The 25,058-nt window shown below is 41.7% G+C and overlaps 1 protein-coding gene across 1 annotated transcript in view; it reads left to right on the top strand.

Annotated features, from left to right (window-relative positions):
• Positions 1-25,058, top strand: part of MYO18B (myosin XVIIIB) — a 764,821-nt gene that overhangs the window by 346,902 nt on the left and 392,861 nt on the right. Inside the window, 1 exon segment of the mRNA XM_040358554.1 lies at positions 13,307-13,416. Coding sequence (XP_040214488.1) covers positions 13,307-13,416 — 110 coding nt within the window.

Raw genomic sequence — 25,058 nt, 5'->3', positions numbered from 1 at the left:
AGCACGGGCATGGGGCGCACCCCAAACCAGCCCCTGTAAAGTATAGTATAGGGCAGTATAGTGGCAGGTTAGGGTAGTATAGAGTGGTATAGTGGCAGGTTGGTGTAGTGGGGTGGTATAGGGCATGTTGGGGTGATATAGGGTAGTTTGGGGTGATATAGGCCAAGTTAGGGTTGCATAGGGCAGGTTGGGGTGGTATAGGGCAAGTTAGGGTGGCATAGGGCAAATTGGGATGGCATGGGAAAGGTTGGGGTGGTACAGGGCAAGTTAGGGTGGCACTGGGCAGGTTGGGGTGGTATAGGGCAAGTAATGGTGGCATAGAGCAGATTGGGGTGGTACAGGGCAAGTTAGGGTGGCACAGGGCAAGTTGGGGTGGCATGGCAAAGTTTGGGGTGGTACAGGGCACGCTGGGGTGGTACAGGGCAGGCTGTGGTGGCACAGGGCAGGCTGGGGTGGTACAGGGCTGTGTGGGGGGTACAGGGCAGGCTGGGGTGGTATAGGGCTGTTTGGGGTGGTACAGGGCAGGCTGGGGTGGTACAGGGAAGGCGGGGTGATACAGGGCAGGCTGTGGTGGCACAGAGCAGGCTGTGGTGGTACAGGGCAGGCTGGGATTGCACAGGGCATGCTGGGATTGCACAGGGCATGCTGGGGTGGTACAGGGTAGGCTGGAGTGGTACAGGGCAGGCTGGGATTGCACATGGCAGGCTGGGTGGTACAGAGTAGGCTGGCATTGCACAAGGCAGGCTGGGTGGTACAGAGTAGGCTGGTATTGCACAAGGCAGGCTGGGTGGTACAGGGTAGGCTGGCATTGCACAAGGCAGGCTGGGTGGTACAGGGCAGGCTGGGGTGGTACAGGGCAGGCTGGGATTGCATAGGGCAGGCTGGGTGGTACAGGGTAGGCTGGCATTGCACAGGGCAGGCTGGGTGGTACAAGGTAGGCTGTGGTGGCACAGTGCATCTTGGAACTCTATGTAGTGACACTGCAGAGTAACTTACTTACATAGCATGAATGCAGATGATGACCCGGGCTTGTGGGCGGGGCTGCTGTGTCCTCACCTCTAGCTGCTTGAGCTGCAGCATCATCGATGGTGAAGGAGTCTGTGGGAGGAGAGGAGGAGGCAGCCACACCCACAGCTCCGCCCACCAACTCCGGCTCACACGGGGATAGCCTGACTGAGGAATGTTACAGGCAGCCTCCCCGCACGGCTAGATGCCCTGCTCGCACTGCTCCAATCAATACAGTACGGTGTTTAGCCGCGCGGCGGCCCCATGTCACCCCTCTGGCGGGTGTCACCTGCTGGGCATGTCAGCTAAAAAAAATTAAAAAAGACAAAAAAAAAAAAAAACGCAACGCCTCTGCGATCACACACAGAGTTCTGTGTTTACAAAAACGCAGAACTCTTTGTTCTGTGAAAACAGGGAGAAAAAAACAGACAGATAGTTACCGTAAGTCAGTGTTTCTCAATTCCAGTCCTCAGGCCCCCCCAACAGGTCAGGTTTTCAGGATTTCCCTCAGATGAAAAGGCTGTGGTGATTACTAAGGCAGTGAAACTGATCAAATCACCTGTGCAAAATAATGGAAATCCTGAAAACCTGACCTGTTGGGGGGGGCCTGAGGACTGGAATTGAGAAACACTGCCGTAAGTAAAAGCAGCACACATTGTTAGGCACACAGTTAACCATTCGATTACCCCTAGATGTTAACCCTTTCCCAGCCAGTGTCATTAGTACAATGACAGTGCACGGTATTGGCATTGATCACTGTATTAATGTCACCACTGATGTCAGTGAGTCAATTATTGTACCTCCCAGCCAGCGTCAGCTTGCACAAGATTTCCTGTTACACTATCACAGTCCCACTATAAGTCGCTGTTTGCCGTCAATACTAGTATAGTGTCATAGCTGTGAAAATTCCAGTACATATACCATACTTTGTAGAAGATATAACTTTCACACAAGCCATCTAATATACACTTATTATTTTTTTTTTTTTTAATCAAATACATTTTGGGCTAAATTTAAAAGGAACATTTTTTATTTATTTTGTTACTGAATATGTTTTATAACAGAAAGTAGAAAATATCTTTTTCTTTTTTCATTTATGTTTTTTTATTTTATTTATAACACAATTTTTTTTAAAACCTAGTGGTGATCAAATACCACCAAAAGAAAGCTCTATGTGTGTGAAAAAAAATAACAATTTCATTTGTATACAGTGTTGCGTGACCGCAAAATTGTCAGTTAAAATAAGCGCAGTGCTAAATAGCAAAACATGCTCTGGTCATGAAGGGGATAAAACCTTCCGAAGCTAAAGTAGTTAAAACATTTCTTTCAAAAATGCATCTCTAACCTCAAATTCCTTCGTACAGCAGAATAGACTTCTAATTTATTCCTGTATAATAATAATAATTATGAGATTAGAACTATGAATTCCACATTTTTGCACATAATATATGATACAGTAGTACCAGATCATGACTAGTCTGTATTGCTTGTTAGGTCTCAATTCCATGTTTATATATTTTTCAGCTGAATATACTGGTAGAAGCAATGGAATATTCTGCTAGGCCTAATTAGTTGAGTCTTGATCCTCCCTGGAGTTGTCAGTTGCCAGCCTCCAGCTTGGCAGTATCAGGCAGCAGGTGCATAAAAGAACAATATATGGGATCTACCTCAGCTTTACTCTGCCCTTTCTAAATAATTTCATCCATAAAACAGCTTTTGAGACTTATCTGATGCATGTGAAATAAAAATGTCAGGAAAAATAATATCTAAGTGAAAACATTCAAAATGTAATTTGAAATCTTTACAGCATCAGCACAATACTCGTTTCTAGACACATATTGAATAAGTATTTATATGTTTATGATTAAAATGTTTCTCTCTTTCTAGTACAATCCGAAAATTAGTTTGAATTGCATTTTATGATTTTTTTTAAAAGTTACAGCCTCACAGATGCCCAGAACTAATTATTTTATAACACAAATCTAAGCTTTTACTGCATTTAACAAGAATTATGTGGCAGATGAACATGAAGGGTTTAGTGTATGCTCCAATTTTGAGGGATTTAAGTTTTTTCCTGTGGTGCAGTAGATGCAGAGGGAGATTATCCTGCCAATGCCTGGGCTATACAGGGTAGTAGAAGGTAGGGGTCAGGGTCTCAAAGGCAGAGTAATTAATTGAAGAGCAGGCCAGACAGATTTCCTTCCAATCTTCTGGTGGCAATTTGTGGACAAGTCTCTCCTCCCACTTGCGGAGATAGGTTGCAGGTGGTTGAAAAATGTGTAGAAAATATGGAAAGTTATAGGAACCTCATTATATTTGGGTAGTAGGGGGTCAGTCTTACAAAAAAAAAAAATCAAACTGGGGAGTTTGCATTATGTAATAGAAATGTGACATTGTTTTTCAATTGCAAATACAAAGCTTTTCTGATGTTGGGAGTTAATGTGATTTCTTCAGTTTCAAAGGTTCTGATTTCTTTGAAAGATATTAAGTCACACACTCTGTAGAGACTAGTTGAGTACCATCTTTGGACAATATTAAGCAGAGTCAAAACTTGGATAGAAAGTGGGATTGCCCCATAACTCAACGGATCCAAAACAGAACTACTCATCCTTCACGCAAATCGGAAATCTAATTCCAGGACCACTTGGACACCACCCACCATCCTCGGACAAACCATCACGCCAAGCAACAAAGTCAAAAGTCTTGGAGTCATCTTTGACTCAGACATGACTATGAATGCACAAATAGGGTCAGTAGTCAGCGGTTCTCATCATCTTCTCCGCATGCTACGTAGACTCATCCCGTTCATCCTGGAAGAGGACACAGCAGTAGTGGTTGGAACCATCATCAACTCACAACTCGACTACGCAAACTCCCTCTACTTAGGACTACCGAAATACCAGATTTCACGTCTACAAGTCGTCCAGAACACGGCAGCCAGACTGGTAACAGGTAAAAAAACATGGGAATCTATCTCTCCGGTCTTGAGGTCCCTCCACTGGCTGCCCATACAGGACCGGGTGACTTTCAAGACACTCTGCCTCACCCACAAATGTACACAAGGAAACGCTCCTCAATACTTAAGCGAGAAAATAAAACCCTACGTCACCAAGCGCGTGCTCCGGTCAACCAACCAAAACCTTCTCCAAATCCCTAAATCCCGCTACAAATCTAAGGGAGAACGTAGATTTGCAGGACAAGGACCCCGGCTTTGGAATGCTCTACCCACGACCATCCACTTGGAAGAAAACCATCGGGCTTTTAGGAAAAAACTAAAGACCAACTCTTGTAATGGATCAGGACAACACTGGATGCAAAGCGCCTTGAGGCGATTAAGTTCGCATTTGTTGCGCTATACAAGTTACTCACTCACTCCTTTACATGGAAAGGGGTAAATGAGGAGACAAGAGTTTATGCAAGTATTTGTCGTTATCCCACATCTTGAGGGAGTGCTTCATGATAGGGTTTGACAAAAGTTGTCTATATTGGAATAGCAAGCAAAGAACAGTACAATCACTGAGCGGGGGGGGGGGGGGGTAAAAAACAGGCATCCAAACTCACCCATACGCAGACATTGGACATGACATGGGGTAGGGCAAGTTTCACTATTTGAGTTGTATAGTAGTAGCCATCCATATGTGAGACTCTCCATATAGACTCATAAGGGTTAGCAAGATTAGGAATCCATAGGAACTAATATGAATGTTGAGGAGTCTGTGCCAGGGTAGTGGTTAGAGATATAGTTAGAACATTACACTTTTGCCTGTTTATAAAAAAAAGCCAAGGGGGGCAAGTAAGGTAAAAGTTTGAGAAGGTTGGTAATAGGATTAGTCAAAAAGATCATAAGGTCATCTGTGAAAAGACAGTGTTTGTGTTGTTAAACAATTAAAAACTTCTTACCACTGCGCTCAGGTGATAAAAAAAAAAACTTAAATATAAACCAACTTTACCAAAAATGTGAACATTTAAAGTGTTCATTTAAAGCTGTGCCATTATAGCAGAACTTCACCATCTCAGTAAGCAATGACTATTTTTAATCCTTATGGCTAGCTTTAGCAAATAGATAGGAAAGTATATCATATTTGCTTGTTTGAACATCTTTTACATTTCTTCAGTTACTTCTTGGTTTCTATGCCTAGGCAAATGATGTCACACATCCCAGCAGTCTTGGGGAGGGTTTTTCTCAGCTAAGCACACCCTCCTGTCTGCATGCCTGAGCTAAGGGCAGATAGATTCCAGCAAGTAAACGGTACATGAATGCTACAGTGCAAGCCCTTACTCAAGACCACAACCAGAAATGCTAGGAGGGTGTTCTTCAACTTGATTTTTTTAAAAAACTAAAGCATGGAGACATGGATGGATGGGGGAGTTTTCTTTGAATATTTAAAATGAATTAAACAATGTCTTTGGTTTGTGGTGCTCAGATGCAGTGAAGTTTCCGATTTAACCACTTAAGGACCAGTCCACGTACATTTAATGCGACAGGGCAGCCCTTTAGCACAAAATCACGTACCTGTACGTGATTTCTTTCATCAGCTCTCGGGTCTGGCTGGCCTGATGGCCGCCGGCTACCCATGATCGTTCTCTAAAGAGACAGAACAGCTGTCTGCCTATGTAAACAAGGCAGACATAGGCAGACAAGGCAAACTGTCGTTATGTCAGTGAGGGAGAAACAGGTCTGTGATTCCTGCTAATAAGGAACACAGATGTGTCTCTTCCTTGAGTCAGTCCATCCCCCACACAGTAAGTAAACACTCCTAGGGAACACAGTCAACTCTTTGATTGCCCGTGATGTTAACCCCTTCCCTGCCAGTGTCCTTTATACAGTGACAGTGCAATTTTTTTAGCCCTGATCAATGTATTGGTTTCACTGGTGCCCAAAAAGTGTCACTTAATGTCAGATATGTCTGCCGCAATGTCGCAGTCCCAGTAAAATCAATAAAAAAAATAAAAAGTCCATAAATCTATCCCATAGTTTGTAGACGCTATAACTTTTGCGCAAACCAATCAATATACGCTTATTGGATTTTTTTTTAAACAAAAATATGTAGCAGGATACATATTGGTCTAAACTGATGAAAAAATTAATTTTTTTTTCTGTTGGATGTTCTATAGAGCAGAAAGTAAAAAATATATATTTTTTTCAAAATTGTCGGTCTTTTTTTGTTTATAGCGCAAAAAAATAAAAATGGCAGAGGTGATCGAACGCCACCAAATGAGAAAAGCTCTATTTGTGGGAAAAAAAGGACATTCATTTTATTTGGGTATAGCATCACGCGACCGCATAATTGTAAGTTAAAATAACGCAGTGCCGTATCACAAAAAAATGCCTGGTCAGGATGGGGGTAAATCCTAAGTGGTTAAATAAACAGTAAAACTCCAAAAATATGCCTGCACTGTACAGATATTAGGTGGCGCAAAACACATAGAAAAACTACAAAATGTGCAAAAAACTTTATAAAAAAATATAACGCATTTAAAAAGTACCTTAATACAAATTATGTGACATATGACAATCATATACACTGTATGAAATTTAAGTCCACCAATTCCTCCAAAAGAGATATAATCCCCCAATCTATAGGTGTATGAAGAATGTCACCACAACTCTTCAAACTGATATTATAACATCCACCATGCTGTGTCCGTGGTCACCACTCCCAAAAGTGTGCTTAACCTTACTCACCAGAGGGTATTGCCCCACAGTTAAGTGAACAGCTAATCAAGCTTTACAGATATAATGAAAATCCAGATAACCAGTCGATCCCCATCCACACTCCTTGGGCCGGATTCAGATACATAGCAGTATCTGTCGGCGCGGCGTAACGTATCTCACATACGGTACGCCGCCCTAACTTAGGGCGCAAGTTCCGTATGCAGAAAGAACTTGCGCCCTTAGTTACGGCGGCATAACGTATGTTTTTCAGGGTAAGCCCGCCTAATTCAAATGGGGATAATGTGGGCGTGTTTTATGTAAAATCACTGTGACCCCACGTATTTGACGTATTTTACGAACGGCGTTCGTGAAAAATTTCCAGTGAGCATGCTCGAAAATACGCCGCAAGTCATCATTGCTTTAGACGTGAGCGTAACTTACGTACAGCCCTATTCGCGAATGACTTACGCAAATGACGTAAAATTTTCAAAACTCGACGCGGGAACGACGTCCATACTTAACATTAGCTACGCCTCATATAGCAGGGGTAACTTTACGCCGAAAAAAGCCTAACGTAAACGACGTAAAAAAAATGCGCCGGCCGGACGTACGTTTCTGAATCGGCGTAAATACCTAATTAGCATATTCATCGCCGCCGTATCTCCGTTCTGAATCTGGCCCCTTATGTCTGGGGAACGCCATGATGTAATTCACTATACAATGGAAGATTCAACAAAAGTGCAATACCGTATCACCAGTCAATATATTAAAACCCCCAGAAGCATAAAAAATAAAAGCACATTGTAATATTATCCTTTAAAGGTGTTACATAGACCCTGCTCTCCTTCAGTAAGCTGGATGCCCAGCATTTTACCACCTCTCGGCTGGAGATCGCATCGCATCACATCTCCCACGTCACTTCCGGGATCGCATGTCTATGTCACTTCCGTCCTACAGACTTCCTCATAGGGCCATTATTATTATAAATCTTGATTTGCTAATTACTTAACTGTGAGGCAATATCTTCTGGTGAGTGAGAAATAAGCACACTTTTGGGAGTGGTAAGCATGGAACACAGTATGGTGTTATAATATCAGTTTGAAGTGCTGTGGACACAGTAGTGCCATTCTTCATACACCTATTAATTGGGGGATTATCCACTTGCCACCTAGGTCAATTCTGACATTTCTCTCCTACATGTAAAAATCATTTTTTTTTTGCTAGAAAATTACATTGAACCCCCAAACATTATATATATTTTTTTTAGCAGAGACCTTAGAGAAAACAATGGCAGTCATTGCAACTTTTTACTTCTCACGGTTTTTCATAGCAATTTTTTCGGAAGCGTTTGTTTTTGCTTTTAAAAAAAATGTAACGTTTTTTTGCTTAACGTGAAATATTACGTTACGCAGAGTAAATAGATACCTAACATGTCACACTTTCAAAATTGCACACGCTCGTGGAATGGCGCCAAACTTCGGTACCTAAAAATCCCATGGGGAGCACTTATTTTTTTTTTACAGGTTACATGTTTTGAGTTTCAGAGGAGGTCTAGAGCTATAATTATTGCTCCCACTCGTTCGCGGCGATACCTCACATGTGGGGTTTAAACATCGCTTTCATACTGTATGTGGGTGGGACTTACGTATGCGTTCGCTTCTGTGTGCGAGCATATGGGGACGGGCGCTTTAATTTTTTTTTTTTATTGTTAACTTTACTTTTTTTTATACTTTTAAAAATAAAATTCTTTTTTTGATCACTTTTATTACTATTACAAAGAATGTAAACATTCCTTGTAATAGGAATATGACATGATCGGTCCTCTTTACAGTGACATATGGGGCCAATAAGACCCCACATCTCACCTCTAGGCAGGCTAGACATAAAAAAAATATATATATTTATACAAAATTGGTAAAAAATAGAGCGATCGTACAATATGAGTCATTCACAAGGGAGTGGTTCCGAATGGTGGTTACATTAGAGGTTTAATGGTGGGTTGAGTAATCATACGTTATCCCGACATGTTTTGCCTTTTAACTTTAGATCTCTTTGGGAGTAATTGGTGGACTCTATATGGAATTAGATTTTTCACAGTGTATATGATTATTGTCACATAATTTGTATTAAAGCGGATTTCCACCCAAAAATGAAACTTCCGCTTTTTGGAATCCTCCCCCCTCCTCTGGTGTCACATTTGGCATTTTTCAGGGGGGAGCAGGGAGCAGATACCTGTGTAATACAGGTATTTGCTCCCACTTCCAGGCTTAGATCACTGCAGTGATTGCGGTGACCTACGCCACGTCCGGCACCTACTCCACCCCCCCTCGCTGTCTTCTGGGAGACACACATGTCTCAGAAGACAGCAGGGACCAGTGGGAACATGCAGCGCGAGTAAGCCGAGGGAGAGGTCGGCTTCGTGTGCCAACGTCGCGGGCGCCCAGGACGGGTAAGTGTCCTAATATTAAAAGTCAGCAGCTGCAGTATTTGTCAGTATTTTTTGCTATTACGCGATTAAGTGGTTCAATGGTCAAGACAAAAAGAATATGCAAGAGGGGAAAGCCTTGACATGTGCCAGGGAGAACAAAACAATTTTTTTCAGTAAACTGACAAAAGGTTAGAGTCTCTGTCAGGTTATTGTTAGGCCCCGTACACACGTCCGAGGAACTCGACGGGCAAAACACATCGTTTTGCTCGTCGAGTACTGTGTGAAGCCGCCAAGGATCTTGGCGAGCCAACTTTCCTCATTGAACAACGAGGAAATAGAGAACATGTTCTCTATTTGGCTCGATGACGAACTTGTTGGCTTCCTCGGCCGAAAGTGTACACACGGCCGGGTTTCTCGGCAGAATTCAGCTCCGATCGAGTTTCTGGCTGAATTCTGCTGAGAAACTCGGTCGTGTGTACGGCGCCTAAGTGTCTATGATTACCTGTCCTAGTGACAATTCTTTCCCTAATTTCTGTTCCTCCTGTTTGAGGGGAAAGGAACTAAGGTATAACCTCTCCAGGGGATCATGGATAACAATAAAGATTTGATAAAAGTATGTACTTTTTCTAACGGAAATAAAAAAAAGTTTTAGCCACAGTTTCAACTTTATTATAAAGACACAAGTACTGTTACCTTCGCTTGGAAAATGACATTTTTGTTTTGGCACATGTACATACATTTCATAATTGATTATCACAAACAACTTTCTTATATTAATCTGAAAAAGATCACACTGTGATGTTTAGAAAGACCTGTGTTCCTGAAAGAAAATATATTGCTTATGTCTTAATGATTGTTAGTGCTAATGACATGGACTGAAGATGTGTGTTGCTGCATATGACAAATAATGATACTGGCCCATTAGGATGAAGAACAATAATGACTTCTACTTAATTAATGATGTAAGAAATAGCTGCCAGGAACTTTTAAGTGAAATTGCTACATCTATTCTATTTAGAATAAAAAATGAATTGCCCTTGTCAGCAAATCTTAACTTCTTCTATGCTGGTAACCAATATCCTGGGGCCAAACAGAATATTTTTTCCACTGTAGGTGCTAAATTTTATTGCACATAAGGTCAATAGAAATCCTGACGGCATCAAGCAGAGATCACCAGAGACTAGCCATTCCTTTAGGAAGGTCATTTTTAATCAATACTTTGTAGATCATCGTTGTCACCTCTGACAGTCAATTTATATACTATTTCATTTTATTGCCACTGAAAAATCAGGGTTTCGACAGAGAGTTTAAGGCAGCAAATTTAACTCTAGTGTAACTATGCATGCCATCTTGTCTTAGATGATATAATGTGAGTTTAGTGCTTTATTTACTATAAAAGATTTTTAAGCCTGTGCCATTTTTTTTTCTTGTGTTGCTTACCTTTGAAAACTTGTGAGTAAACCAACAGCAGTACTGGGGGGGGGGGGGGTGTTGAGGGATGCATCGATTGGTAAATATGGCCCTCCTTTTCTGTAGGTTCATGATTGGTAGTTCATAAACACCCCAGGAAGCTCTATATAAAGCTGAAGTTTAGTTATGAAGTTTATGCAATCATGCATTTCTCCCACCTGACTGATAACTGCTACTACAGTGATAACCACAGTTTTCTGGGTCCAGTGTCTACTGGCTGCTCTTCTGCATAGTAATCACTGAAATTTTGTGATTGGACAAGGTAGAGATTATGAAGTTACCACCATGCCTCTCAACCTCATCCAATCATAATTAGCCTTGTATTCATAGAAAAACAAGCATATCCATGTGGCACTGGACCTGCTGCTATGACTGTAGTAGCGATGAGTACTGCAATGACTTGCAGCTTTCATGGGGATTGGTACGAAATATGCATACGTACATTTGTCCCAAGTTGGACCAATGTAACTATGCAATAAAATCCTACCTGTGCTTTAGCTTTAAAGGTGTTGTAAAGGCAGAAGTTTTTTTTTTATCTTAAAGCAGAGTTCCGCCTGGAAAAAAATAAAATAAAAGTCAGCAGCTACAAATATTGCAGCTGCTGACTTTTAATATAAGGACAATTACCTGTTTAGGGAGCCCACAATGTCCTCACCCGAAGAAAACCGTCCGTCTGCAGGCGCCGACATCCTTACTAAGGTTCCTACTGTGCATGCACGAGTCCCTCTGGACAATCTGAATGGTCCCTGCTGTCTTCTGGTACCTGTGTGTCTCCCAGAAGATGGTGTGTGTGTGGGGGGGGGGTGAGGAGGGGCCATACATTGTGTAGTTCTATGCCCAGAAGTGGGAGCAGATACCTGGATTTGGCTAGTATATTCTCCCAACTCACCCCTGAAAGGTGCCAAATGTGGCACTGAAGGGGGGGGGGGGGGAATTCGATCAGCAGAAGTTCGATTTCTGGGTAGAACTCTGTGTTAATGTATCCTATGCATTAAGATAAAAGGCCTTCTGTGTGTAGCAGTCTCCCCAGCACCTCCTAATACCTACCTGAGCCCCCTCTCTGTCCAGCGATGTCCACGAGCCCCTCGGCTGTCCCGGACTGTCGCCCTGATTGACAGAGACACAGCAGCGGTGCCATTGGCTCCCAAGGCTGTCAATTAAAATCAGTTAGCCAATCAGGAATGAGATGGGATAGGGCAGAAGGCAGCTCTGTGTCTGAATGGGCACATGAAGCTGCAGCTCGGTTTGGGTGTTCCCTTGGCAATCTGCTTGCTTGAGGGGCACTTAACAGGAGGGAGGGGCCAGGAGCAGCAAAGAGGGACCCAAGAAGAGGAGGACCCAGGCTGCCCTGTGCAAAACCACTGTACTCACTATTAAAAAAAAATACATGTTTCACTCCAAAAAATAATTTTGTCTGGGGTGTATAAAATAAAATAAGTGCACTAAATAAAATAACTGCACTGCATTTAGATTTAGGTTTCTGAGTATATAATCACTATCCATGGGGAGAGATTGTTGGGATGGAGAGAAGATAAATACATATAAAAGGCATAGAGTATGTGAAGTGAATAGCCAGGTGTGGGAAGTAGAATTGGTGGAGGAAATAAGAGGAAAGCAGAAAGAGGAGGGAAGAGGGAAGACTAATAGAGAAAATAAAGGGGAGGAAGTTAGGGGTTTAGGGAGGGACCTGGGTGTGGGGGAACCAAAAGGTTCTCCACATTATAACTGGGTGTGAGGGAACCAAAGGGACCAAAGTTTCAAGAATCTCTCATGTGGTTCTTAAACAAGCTTTTAAAATTTGCATCTTGTATTTAAGGAATGCTTAGCCACCCTGCCATGAATGTCCAGGCACTTCCCGTACCAGGCACATGTTATACAAACATGGTCTATCCATAAACTGTTCCAAAGCAATGGTGTGCAGCCAATATTGGAACCAGTGCATGCAGCTAGAAAGTGACTAAAAAGACTGCAGGAGATCAGCTGCTAAGAGATACAAAAATGGAATAAAAAAGTGAACACACAGCGAGAATGTCACAGAACAGCGAACAGACACTACCTCCCTGATTTCTATCTTTCCTCACTTACAGTAATAGTTTTGGCTCCACAGCCAACAATATCAGTACCGGTACCTAAATTGCTATGGTTTGATATGTACTCTGTGAAAACTTATCATTCATCCTATACAATAAGTTGTTATTTTTTAACGTATGTATATATATATATATATATATATATATATATATATATATATATATATACACACACAGAGGGAGACTTTTTTTGCTCATTATATATACAGGTCCTGCAATGTTACAGTACATTTTCGCTTTGCTTTACTGCTCATCCTTACAAAGCACTCCCAATGTGATGTTGTCTAATCCCAGGTTCACATTTTCACGGTTCTGCTTGCCACGGTTATGCGGGCACAGCAGTCCATTCATTTGAATGGGCTGTTGTACCTGCATTCCCTGCAGGAAGGTCCCTAAACCTTTCTTTAAAATGCAGCCACACGGAGACTACACTGTGGTTTTCAGTGCATAAGGTTGCCATTAAGAGTTAATGGTATCCCTGCACATTTTCTTAAAAATAGCTCATTTTTTGTGCAGCTACATGGGGATACGGGGACGCGTGTGATTTACAGGTACTTAAGGACCTGTATAGATGTAAATTTAGCCTTAGAGAATATGTATGTTTATGTAAACTTCATGTATTTGTTTGTTGATTTACTCAATTATTTATATTTAAAGGTTACAGTGAACGTATGGGTTTCACAGAGTTTCGACTACGCTTTCAAGTTTTGGCGGCACATGTCATGAAGAAATACAACAATACATATGAACCTGTGGATGAGAGAAGGGTAAAGTAAAGCAAATATTACTTAATCAATAAAAGTATTATAACTCTTAAATACAGCACATACACATACATTCAAATAAAAACACACACATACACACACATTATATATATATATATATACACATAGTGTGATTTTGCTAAAAATCCAGTGTTCATTTCAAACCAATAAGCAGATCACATAACATGTACAGTAAAGCCAGCCATAGATGGAACGATTTTGGTTGCAGGAAAGAAAACACTGAATTCCTCCAACAACACATTTAGCGTTGATGGGGGAATCCCTCCCGCAGAGTTATTGTGTTCTCCCTGTTGGGGCGGGAGCCTTCCTGGCCAGGAGGACTCACAGTCATTATTTCTAGCAGGTATAGTCGCTGGCAATAATTGTATAAAAAATCATGCTTTTTGTATGTTGATAAATTGATCGATCAACTTGGGTACAATCAGCCTGCTCACACATTGTTGAATTCTTGATTGGTCCCTTCTGAGATTCAAACCATCTATGGCCTGCCTAAGTCAATACACAGGCTGCCTCTGAACCTCTCAAAGGGTTTAGAAAGTTCACAGAGCTCAAGGTGGTCACCCTACTTTTCAGAATGTATCCCTGGCTCCCTGACTCACAAACTCACATCTGACTGTAAATGTTACACCATGATAAGAAAGATTTACACACCGCAGAAATCTGCACAATAAGTTAAAGCTTTTTGGACCCCCCCCCCCCTCCGGTGTCATATTTGGCAACTTTCGGGGGGAGGGGAGAGCAGATACCTGCGTAATCCAGGTATTTGCTCCCACTTCTGGGCATAGGTCGCCACAGTATCCATGGCGATCTATGCCATGTCCAGACCCTCCTCTGTCTCCTTCGCTGTCTTATGGGAGACACACAGGTCCCTTTGTGTCTGGTATGAATTTTAAGGGGAACCCCACACCAAAATAATAATTAAAGAAAACGGTGTGTGGGGTCCCCCAAGAATCCATACCAGACCCTTATTTGGGCATGAGCGAGCGCCCCCCCTCCTGAACCCTACCAGGCCACATGCCCTCAACATGGGGGTGGATGAATGGATTGGGTGATTTGGAGCAGGAGGGCTCTGCCCCCCCACTCCAAAGCACCTTGTCCTCATGTTGATGAGGACAAGGGCCTCATCCTTACAACCATGGCCGGTGGTTGTGGGGGTCTGTGGGCGGAGGGTTTATCAGAATCTGGAAGCCCCTTTAACAAAGGGGTTACCATATCCCGGACCCTTCCTCCTAATATGTGAATGAGTATCAGGTACATAGTACCCATTCACCAAAAAGTTATAAAACACACACACAGTGTTTGACAATTCCTTTATTAAAAAATAAATAAATTTTGTCACCCAATGTAAATCCATCATCAATCATGCTGCACGTCGCACCCGGAAAAAAAAATGCTCCCGCCGACATGAAGGCTGTCTGTCTGCGGCAGGCTCCGCCATTTGACATTTCTTGTATAGGCAAGGGGCAGGGCCACCTGGCTATGTCACCTGGTGACACCGCCCCCTTCTGACATCATGGACCCAGCATGCACCAGTCTACCCTGCATCCATTCACCTGCTGGTTAACTTAAAAAATTAACCCCAGTAGCTTCCGCTCCCCGTTCAATGCTGTGCTGTTATTCCACACTCGCTCCAGAAATGTTCTGTCTCCCGTTGTCCACTAATTACAGAAGTGGAGGGTGGGGGGAAAGAAGCGGCTCCTAAAATAGCATGACCGGGTCCGGATAAAACAGTGGTTCTGTCAGCATCCGAACTGCAGTCTGCCTTTAACCTCCCTGGCGGTATGATTCTTTCTGAAAAAAGGTGCTGAAAGCGGTAGCATTATTTGAAAGGAAATTTGGTGATTTGTACTGTAGGCCTGTAATTCTTAGGAATAACTCACTTAAATCTGACCAAACAAGAGTCTTGTAGGCATCCCGGGTATGAAATTTTTTTAAAAACAAAATTATAAATTATAATATAATAAATAATTATAAATAACTATAACAAATAATAATATAATTATAATAAAAATTATTCAATAATGTAATCAACTCAAAATCACTGAAATTTGCTCAGTTGCAGAATTGTCGCTGTCATTACTTTTATTTTTTTATGACGAATTTCCCCACAAATCGCTATCGCACAATTCTGCAAGTGATTATAATTTATTATCGCTGTTTTCTAGCTGCTCTAAAACCATTTTTGACATAAAAAGACACTTTTGGTTGCTATGGACAATCTACAGTTTGCAGACATAAAGAACAGTTTTTATTATATAAAAGTGCATGTAGGGCACTGGGCAGACCACTAGGGACAAGGGGGGTGTGTATTTTTTACATACAGTACTGTAATCTATAAGATTACAGTATACTGTATTTGTTTACGTTTTTGAATTTGGCGCCGTTCTCCGCTCCCGTGCGTCGTAACGTCGCAGGGAACAGAGATCGGCGGCACACAATGGCACTGTGTGAATCGAGCGAGGTCCCGCTCGCTCACACAGCGCGGTGGCATTGCTGGATCCAGGGACAAGGTAAGTAAACCATGCCTGTGGATCCAACGAGGCGAGCCCGAGTCTGACTCGGGGTTACCGATCCTAGCACAAAAATCTAACCCCGAGTCAGACTCGGGAATACCGCCAGGGGGTTAAATGATGCCTGCTATAGGCTAATGCTGACTATGTTACCTACTCCTGACCCCTGTACTTTGTGTGCAAACACACTCCTGACCTGTGCAATATATATACACTGTACTTTTTATACTCCCGACCCTTCCACTCAGTACTCCTGACCTCTGCACTCTTTCTGCTCTATTGTACATTACATAATCTTGACCAAAGTGTTTATTGTCCTAATAGATGCTGGTTGCTAAGTAGTCACTGACCTATTTTAAAGAAGTTATTTTTTTAAGGCAGACTGTGTGCAGAGAACCATTAACCTCCCTGGCGGTATGATTCTTTCAGAAAAAACATGCTGAAAGCGTGCAAGGAAATTTGGCGTTTTATATTGTAGGTCTGTAATTTTTAGAAATAACTCACTTAAATCTGACCAAACAAGATTCTAATAGGCATCCCGGGTATGACATTTTTTTAAAAACAAAATTATAAATGATAATATAATAAATAATTATAAATAATTATAACAAATAATAATATAATTATAATAAAAATTATTCAATAATGTAATCAAATTAAAATCACTGAAATTTGCTCAGTTGCAGAATTGTTGCTGTCATTATTATTTTTTTTTTATGACGAATTTCCCCACAAATCGCTATCGCACAATTCTGCAAGTGATTATAATTTATTATCGCTGTTTTTTAGCTGATCTAAAACTATTTTTGACATAAAGGGACACTTTTGGTTGCTATGGACAATCTACAGTTTGCAGGGAGAAAGAAACGTTTTTATTATATAAAATGACATGCATGACACAGGAAAGACCACTAGGGACAGGGGGGGTGTGTTTTTTTTACATACAGTACTGTAATCTATAAGATTACAGTATACTGTATGTAAGGTGTTTGTTTACGTTTTTGAATTTGGCGCCGTTGTCCGTCCCTGTGCGTCGTAACGTCACAGGGAACGGAGATCGGCATCACACGGAGGCACTATGTGAATCGAGCGAGGTCCCGCTCGCTCACACAGCGCGGTGGCATCGCTGGATCCAGGGACAAGGTAAGTAAAAAGTGCCTGTGGATTCAGCGAGGCGAGCCGAGACTGACTCGGGGTTACCGATCGTAGCAGGAAAATCTAACCCCGAGTCAGTCTCGGGAAGACCGCCAGGCAGGTTAATAATGGAAACGTTTCATTTTTTAAATTGAGAGTTTTGATGTTTATAAGTGTTATAAGTGTCTGTAGGACTCTCATTTGTGGCATAGCAAATAAAAGCATCTCTAGTGGGTACAAAACTGTGGCATATGTGTGCTGTGCATGGGCGGACTGACCATTCGGGCTCTCGGGCACTTCCCGAGGACCCCATGTCACTAGGGGGCCCCATCAGGGTTGCCAGCCTCAGTAAAACCAGGGACAGTATGTAAGAATTCCAAGATTATAGCTGCCTCGCCTCTCCAGTACCCTTTCAGTGTGTGTATGTGTATTCTGTGTGTGTATACTGTGTATCTATATTGTGTGTCTGTGTGTGTATACTGTGTGTATATTGTGTGTCTGTGTGTGTATACTGTGTGTGTATACTGTATGTGTGTGTTTACTGTGTGGCCCTGTACTCTCCTATTGCCTGGGGGCCCCGTAATCTCCTATTGCCCGGGGGCCCCATAATCTCCTATTGCCTGGGGGCCCCACAAGTTGTCATTCCGCCCCTGGTGCTGTGTATACAATGAGAGCATGGTCTGGTTAACCATGCCCCTTTAAGCCCCTCTCATTGTACTTTGGCTACACCCACAGTACCTGATTGTGACCCATGCCTTTCACAATCCTCACAATCCTTGCAACACCCCTGCAGACATGTTTTTTTTCTTGTTAGGTTTGTTCTGTTCTTAGAAACTTATATGATTTTATCACAGCACTAGCAATATTGAAGTTTTATCAAGTTAATATAGAACTTTCTTTCAATGATATGGCCACATCTAGTGATCTATATCTCTGTTGTAAATAAAATATATTGTCCAAATTTTATATTCAGATGTTTACACAGCAGGAATAAAGGGGGGTAAACACCCCGTAAATACCATTTGTGGTATAATATTGTTATTTTATGGCAAAGATTATTTCTAGCAATTACCATTATCTGTTTCCAAACAAATTCTGCATGTGTAATAATGTTTCTTTCTTCCCTTTCATTGAAAATGTGAAATTTATAAGCAAATACCCAGTGAGAAATAGAGCAGATGAAAAGACTATTCATTGAGTCATATGAATAATTTAGGTGGAGAAGAGAAGAGAGAGCAGTCATCCCATGAAATGAGAGATTTAGCATGCAGGTTCCTGTAGCTCTGACTTGAATAAATACGGGAGAAGGGATTTAGTGTTCCATCAGAGGACCATCACTGTTGTAACAGAGCAGCAATTCCTGCTGTTTGACATCAATATTGAAATATATATTATTATTGATGGCAGATTCTGCATATGGGTTCAGTGCTATTGCCTTTTCTAATATCACTAACTACACTCTGGATATATCAAACTATAAAAATGTCCTTTCTTGGGGTTTCTAGCACACTGAATAGTATATATGTGTCATGTGGCTCTCCAGACTGATGGCTGGTTTGTACTCTGAATAGCGAAAGTGATGGGCACAGTGAGAGACAGTGATAAACATTATTTTATGATTTGCAGCTCCAAACTTGCTCATTATGTGAAAAGAAATTGGTTTTATAGTAAAAGTGCCCTGTATTTTCTCCCTCTATGGGTTAAGTAGACTGAGCTCATTTTTACTTCTCTTATGCTCCAGAGATCTAGCTAGTCTCTGCATCCTAGCACCAATGCAATTTAACATTTATGTAGAATTAATGCCTGGTGAGCAGTTAGTCTTTCCTGCAAGACTAGATTACAAAGACTTTAAAAGGGTAATGGGGATGAAACCAGCGTGAAGATACAGTTCTTCAAACAACAGGATATGTAACTGAATAAATGGCAAGGTGACTGTCCGCTTCTTTGTTTTCTTCTGTTTTAAAGTAGATTATTTTTAGTAGACAGTATGGTAAATTGTAGAAAAACAGATACAACCTATGTAATTTCCATTTCTAAAGATGTTACCTTGTTTTGAAAGTGTCCACACAATGGAGAGATATTCTCTTGTCCTGTAGACATAGCAGGTGAAGGAAAATCTGCATTTTAAGCCCGCCCTCTTCTTAAAGGAGTTGTAAAGGCAGAATTTTTTTTTTTATCTTAATGCGTTTTATGCAATATGATAAAACGCCTTCTGTATATAGCAGACCCCCCCTCAGCCCCCCTAACACTTACCTGAGGTTCCTCTCTGTCCAGTGATGTCTGAGATTCTCCCTCCTGATTGGCTGAGACACAGTAGCAGCGCCATTGGCTCCTGCTGCTGTCAATCAAAGTCAGCTAGCCAATCAGGGGGAGAGGGGGCAGGGCGAACTCTGGGCTCCGTGTCTGAATGGACACAGGGAGCTGTGACTTGGCTGAGGTGCAAGACTTTACAATCACTTTAAATTCTACCCTTTCTTTATGCAAACTGCTTTAAACGTTCTTGAATGTTGTATTGTAAGAGAGAAAGGATTCTATGGAGAGAAAAACTAGAAAAGCAGTTATGAAAATATTATATTTTCTTACTTTTTTTTCTCTTCCAACTGGAATCTCATTTCAACATTTACAACTACCATTTAATTGTACAGTCTCCTTTAGCTCTACCACCAATGATGTAGTTCACAGGTGTGCTTGATTTAGTACAAATTGAAAGCATCGTTTTTGGTTTTCCTCATATTCCATAGTTTTGCTAAATCTAAATCATATTGTAAAGTATATGGCCAGCTCTAGACCACACAGATGAGCAAATAATATACTGCAAATAACAGACAGCAAGGTATCAGTTCTTCTTCAACTGAGCCACTGGAGAGCCAGGATTCGCCATGTTTCTTGATAGTGGGGCATGTAAGGTACGATAAATCTATGTCCTTCTCCACAGAAGATTGAAAGCTCAGGCCCATTTTGTAAGATTTGTGAATAAGCACCTTTTGTAGCCCTCTTTGCAGGCAGAAATTATTTGATTATTAGCAAATGTTACTAAAAATATTGACCCCAGCCTTTACGTTTTATACTTTGACTGTATGCCACAGTAAATAAGTACTATATACCACAGTAATTAAGAAAATTTGTTTTAAAAAAATATAGCTATAAAGTATGTCTAAAGTACTTTGCACTATACATTTTGAGCACTGGTATCAAGATCTGCAGTGTAGAATCTCCCCTAAATTGTGGTTATTGAACTTAAAAATTCTTCATCACAAGAGTGACACCAAACATCATTCAACCTGGAGGAAGGAGGACATGCTTGTGAGTAAATGGTGTCATTCACCTTTTCTGTAGGCTCAACGAGAAGTGAGGGGATATAATTCAAAATAGAGGGAAATCCCTCTTCAACATGGGGCCAGATCCACGTAGGGCGGCGTATTTTTAGGCAGGCGTAGCGTATCGTAGTTACGCTACGCTGCCGCTACTTTGAGAGGCAAGTGCTGTATTCACAAAGCACTTGCCTCTAAAGTTACGGCGGCGTAGCGTAAATCTCCCGGCGTAAGGGCGCGGAATTCAAATGATGAACAGGGGGCGTGTTTTATGTAAAACAAGCTTGACCCCACGTAAATTACGTTTTTTTCGTACGGCGCATGCGCGCGCATGCTCAGTATCACTTTGGATTTTCAAATTAAATTACGCCCGCTCAATGCCTAGACGACGTGAACGTAATTTACGCAAAGCCCTATTCGCGAATGTTTTACGCAAACGACGTTCACGACGGAAAATTCTACGCTGGCCCGACACCCATACTTAACATAAACAACGTAAAAAAAAGCGCCGGGCGGACGTACGTTTGTGGATTGGCGTATCTAGCTAATTTGCATACTCGACGCGGAAATCAACGGAAGTGCCACCTAGCGGCCAGCGTAAATATGCACCTAAGATCCGACGGCGTACTAAGACGTACACCAGTCGGATCAAGCCCACATTCAGTCGTATCTTGTTTTGTGGATACAAAACAAAGATACGATGGGGCATCTTAGAAATTTTGCGGCGTATCAATAGATACGCCTGCGTAATTTCTTTGTGGATCTGGGCCATGAACTTTAATAGTAGACATATGCTGGAAAACAAGCACAGTTTTCCAAAGACCCAGCCCAAACTACCATAAACTACCGTAAAATGCTTCACCTGGCTTCTCAGCAGCTAAATAAGTAAAAAAAAAGTAAGCTGTCTCATGATCACACTTAAGCACACACGTCAGCACCTAAGACCAACTGATGAATGAACTACAGCTTATGCACTTCTTGAGCACGGATTTTGTGTGCACAAAAAATGTTGCTTATGGTAACATTGTAGTGCCAAAAGTTTACTGAATTGAGTTAGAGCCCTGGTTTACACTGGAGCAATTTGAAATGCTATTTCACATGTAAAATTGTATGCCAAATCGGCGTCAATTTCCGTCAATGGCAGAGCACGAATCGGTGTGAGACCGCACCGATTCCCAAAAGCAGTTTCTATATTACTTTTGGCGACTTCGGGGTGTGATTTCCAAAGACATCTGTGAAAACCAGCACAGATGTCTCTGAAATCGCCCCCGAAGTCGGGACTGACATGCGGGAATGACATTGTGTGAAACTGAAACACTTTAGTGTGCAAAAAACAGGCTAAAATGAGATGTGTAAAAATTATTTTGCCCTATAGTGAACCGTGCTGATTGTCTTCCGAAGTTAATCATGGCAGCCTGATTATGAAATCTTTTCTAAACTCACTATACACGTCAAAATATGACTGTATAACCATTTTTATGTTCTCCATTAGGCTAACCAAGACAATGTAATATGGCGAGCTGGCTACATTGTCCATTAAATTTGTATTTAGTTAGGCAGACCCTTACACTACATAGTTATTGGGAGATTGTGCAATTAAATTGTATCAACTTTGGGCCTTTTTCCTTTGATATAAAAACGGAATTGATTGTTTAGGTTGGATTTAAAAGACATTGTAAAATCAGATAGTAAGATATGTGAATACTTTAAAGGCCTGACACATGTGCACAGGTTTGCTATTGTCTTAACCTGAGGCATTTCACATCCATACAGGACTTGACCAAAGAAGTTCATGTCCATTTTTTGATCCATCGACACATCTTATAAAGGCTTTTGATGTAACTGACGCTGCATGTCAATGCTTGACTAAAGCATGCTCTCTAAAGCAATAAATAAATAGAGGAAAACACAGGTGTATAGAAAGAAAGCCAACATAGAGCTTTATGCACATTGTTGTTGTTTGTGGGTATTGTTAAAAATTCCCATTTGCTGCATCTGTAATGGGGGTTTCAAGGAGCTCAGCTTCTGATGAATGGCACTGTAAAAATGTAAAATGCAGAAGAGTGAATGTAGTACTAGTTAAGGCTAAATTGTGGCATGGCTGTTGAGCTTTGTAATTGTCATGGCAGTTAAACAAAATTAGGAATTCTGATTAGGTATCTAGCCATACCAGTTCCTTTGAACTGTTGGGTTGTGATTCAACCCGTCTGCAGCAAAAGAAAAAAAATGTATTAGCAGTTATTATCTACCTGTCACTCTGCTCATGATCTCTTCAATAGACATGAATGAAGCAGAAATTTGATATTTTAGTAACTGATTTAATTTATACAGCGGATACACATTTAAAATACATAACAATCTTCAATACCTTATTTATGCATTTCTTTATAATCAGAATTTTTCTTTTAAAATGCAGCAGAAGCAGAGAGTACATGGGCTAGCACAAAGGTAGATAAATAAAAAACTAACACACCAATATAATCCAACACTCTTTTATTAGTGGTATAATTCGGCCACGGTGTTATCATAAACGGGGGGTTACAATTTTATTAAAATGAATAATTAAATAAATAAATAAATAAGCCATCTTGGCTAAGATGTTACAATAACTGGTGTCCATCCAGCAAAGCTGGACGACTACTCCCCAACTTGGACAATCCTCAGGACTTAAGCTGACAAAAAAAAAAGGGGGGGGGAGGGTGGGCGCTGCTTCTGACTGGAAGCTGACAACTTCCCGCCGCTCCGTGGACCTTAATATAGCCTCCAGCGCGGGAGGCTCGGCGGCGCTCAGCCAATCAGCGCTCTTCTCCAACAGCCAATCCGCGGCTGTTGCTGCCCGCGGCGGCCCGACCTGGAAAACAAAGGAGACAGGCGAGGAGGACTGACGTGTCCCCTTTGAGCTCGCCCATGTTGGTCCAGCTTAACGCTGTGACCCGTCATGGGCTAGCACAAAGGTAGATAAATAAAAACTAACACACCAATATAATCCAACACTCTTTTATTAGTGGTATAATTCGGCCACGGCGTTATCATAAACGGGGGGTTACAATTTTATTAAAATGAATAATTAAATAAATAAATAAGCCATCTTGGCTAAGATGTTACAATAACTGGTGTCCATCCAGCAAAGCTGGACGACTACTCCCCACCAGCCGAAACCTGCTGAGCATCAGCCGGTTGAGGCCCCCCCAACACCGTGACTGATTCAATCAAAGCTTGTAGTCCCATATTGAAAATATCAAGGCCAATTGGTGATAAATGAACCTTATCGTTTCTAAACAAACCCGGGATAAAACCTTCCAACTCCGAATGGCGGAGGGACACTCCGCCGGTCAAAGTCAAAAAGCTATGGATAGTTCTATTCAGTTTCCTCCGGATCCTGTCTAAATAAAACAGGCCACCCGGGGGAGACCACAGCAATCTGGGAATCATTTCAGAAAATGCCAAAATTGAAAAGGGGAACATGAGCTGTATCAAATTAAGATCCCTCTTGATTTCACACAAGAGGACCCATGTACCAATTTTACCAAGGTCATTGCCACCAGCATGGATGACCAAGATTTGAGGGGGTGGCCAAATGGTAGATAAATATTCTAGATGATCCTTAACTTGGCGCCAACGTAGGCCCCTAACACCTGACCACAAAATTAAAAAATAATTAATATCAAGACCTAAATTGGAGGAGTAAGATCTGGAATCCGAATGTTTGGCGGCCCAGAACACGTATGAGTGTCCTACAATCCACACAACCTTCCTGGAAAGATCTGAAAGAAAAATAACAACATTAACAAGTCCGGACGCACATACAACTTATATCTAGAACTATCCCAGCGACCAATAAGCTTTAACTTATCTTCAGAAAAACCCAGAGAGCTTGCTGTGGTGGCCGCCCCGATTCTAAATGAGTGGGAAGAAAAGCGAAAGCCAGACAGATTCAAATGTTTGAGACAAGAAGAAAAAAACGCAGAAAATTGGAACCTGGTCAAGGGGGATAGGTCATTATGCACAAAGAAAGAGACTGGGGAACCGGGCCTGACAAGAATATATTCTTTAACTAGCCGAACAGGGCATAAGGCTCCGATAGGCGAGCTGGATAGAGAGAACCACCGACCTCTACCGATAGGGAAAGACTTGGAACTACAAAGAAAAACATACAAACAGTCATCACTGATATGCACGTGATCCGCTCTAAGGAAGGGCAAGGAACTTTTGTTGGCGGCAGTAAACTCACCAATCCTGAGAGCTCCAAAGAAAGCCAGTGAAAACGCAGCACCAAAAAGAGTAGACTCGAACTTAGAAGAGCATACCTTATCAAGCGAACCAATGAGGTCTACCAGCAACGAAACTGAGATGGTGCGCCTGATGTCGATAGAGGGATTAGATCTCCTGAATCCCTTGAGCACCTGGGACACCTGAAAAAAGGAAGTTAGGGCTGGAAGGCCAGCAAATTTTAGAAAGAAGGAAACTCCCGCTAAAATCTTGCTCACTGATGCTGGACTAAGGCGGGACTGAATCAGGGAAGACAAAAAAGATAACGCCAAATAAGAACTGACATCCATAGGATCCATACCACCATTATGACAAAAGGAATACCATCTTGACCATGAACCAACATAGTCTAGTCAAGTCTTACTCGATACCGAGGGCCAAATTCTCAAAAGAGATACGC

The sequence above is a fragment of the Rana temporaria genome, chromosome 1 (genome assembly GCF_905171775.1).
Source record: "Rana temporaria chromosome 1, aRanTem1.1, whole genome shotgun sequence".
NCBI lineage: Eukaryota > Metazoa > Chordata > Amphibia > Anura > Ranidae > Rana > Rana temporaria.
Note: the sequence above shows the minus strand (reverse complement) of the source record. Positions and strands in the feature narration are given on the sequence as shown.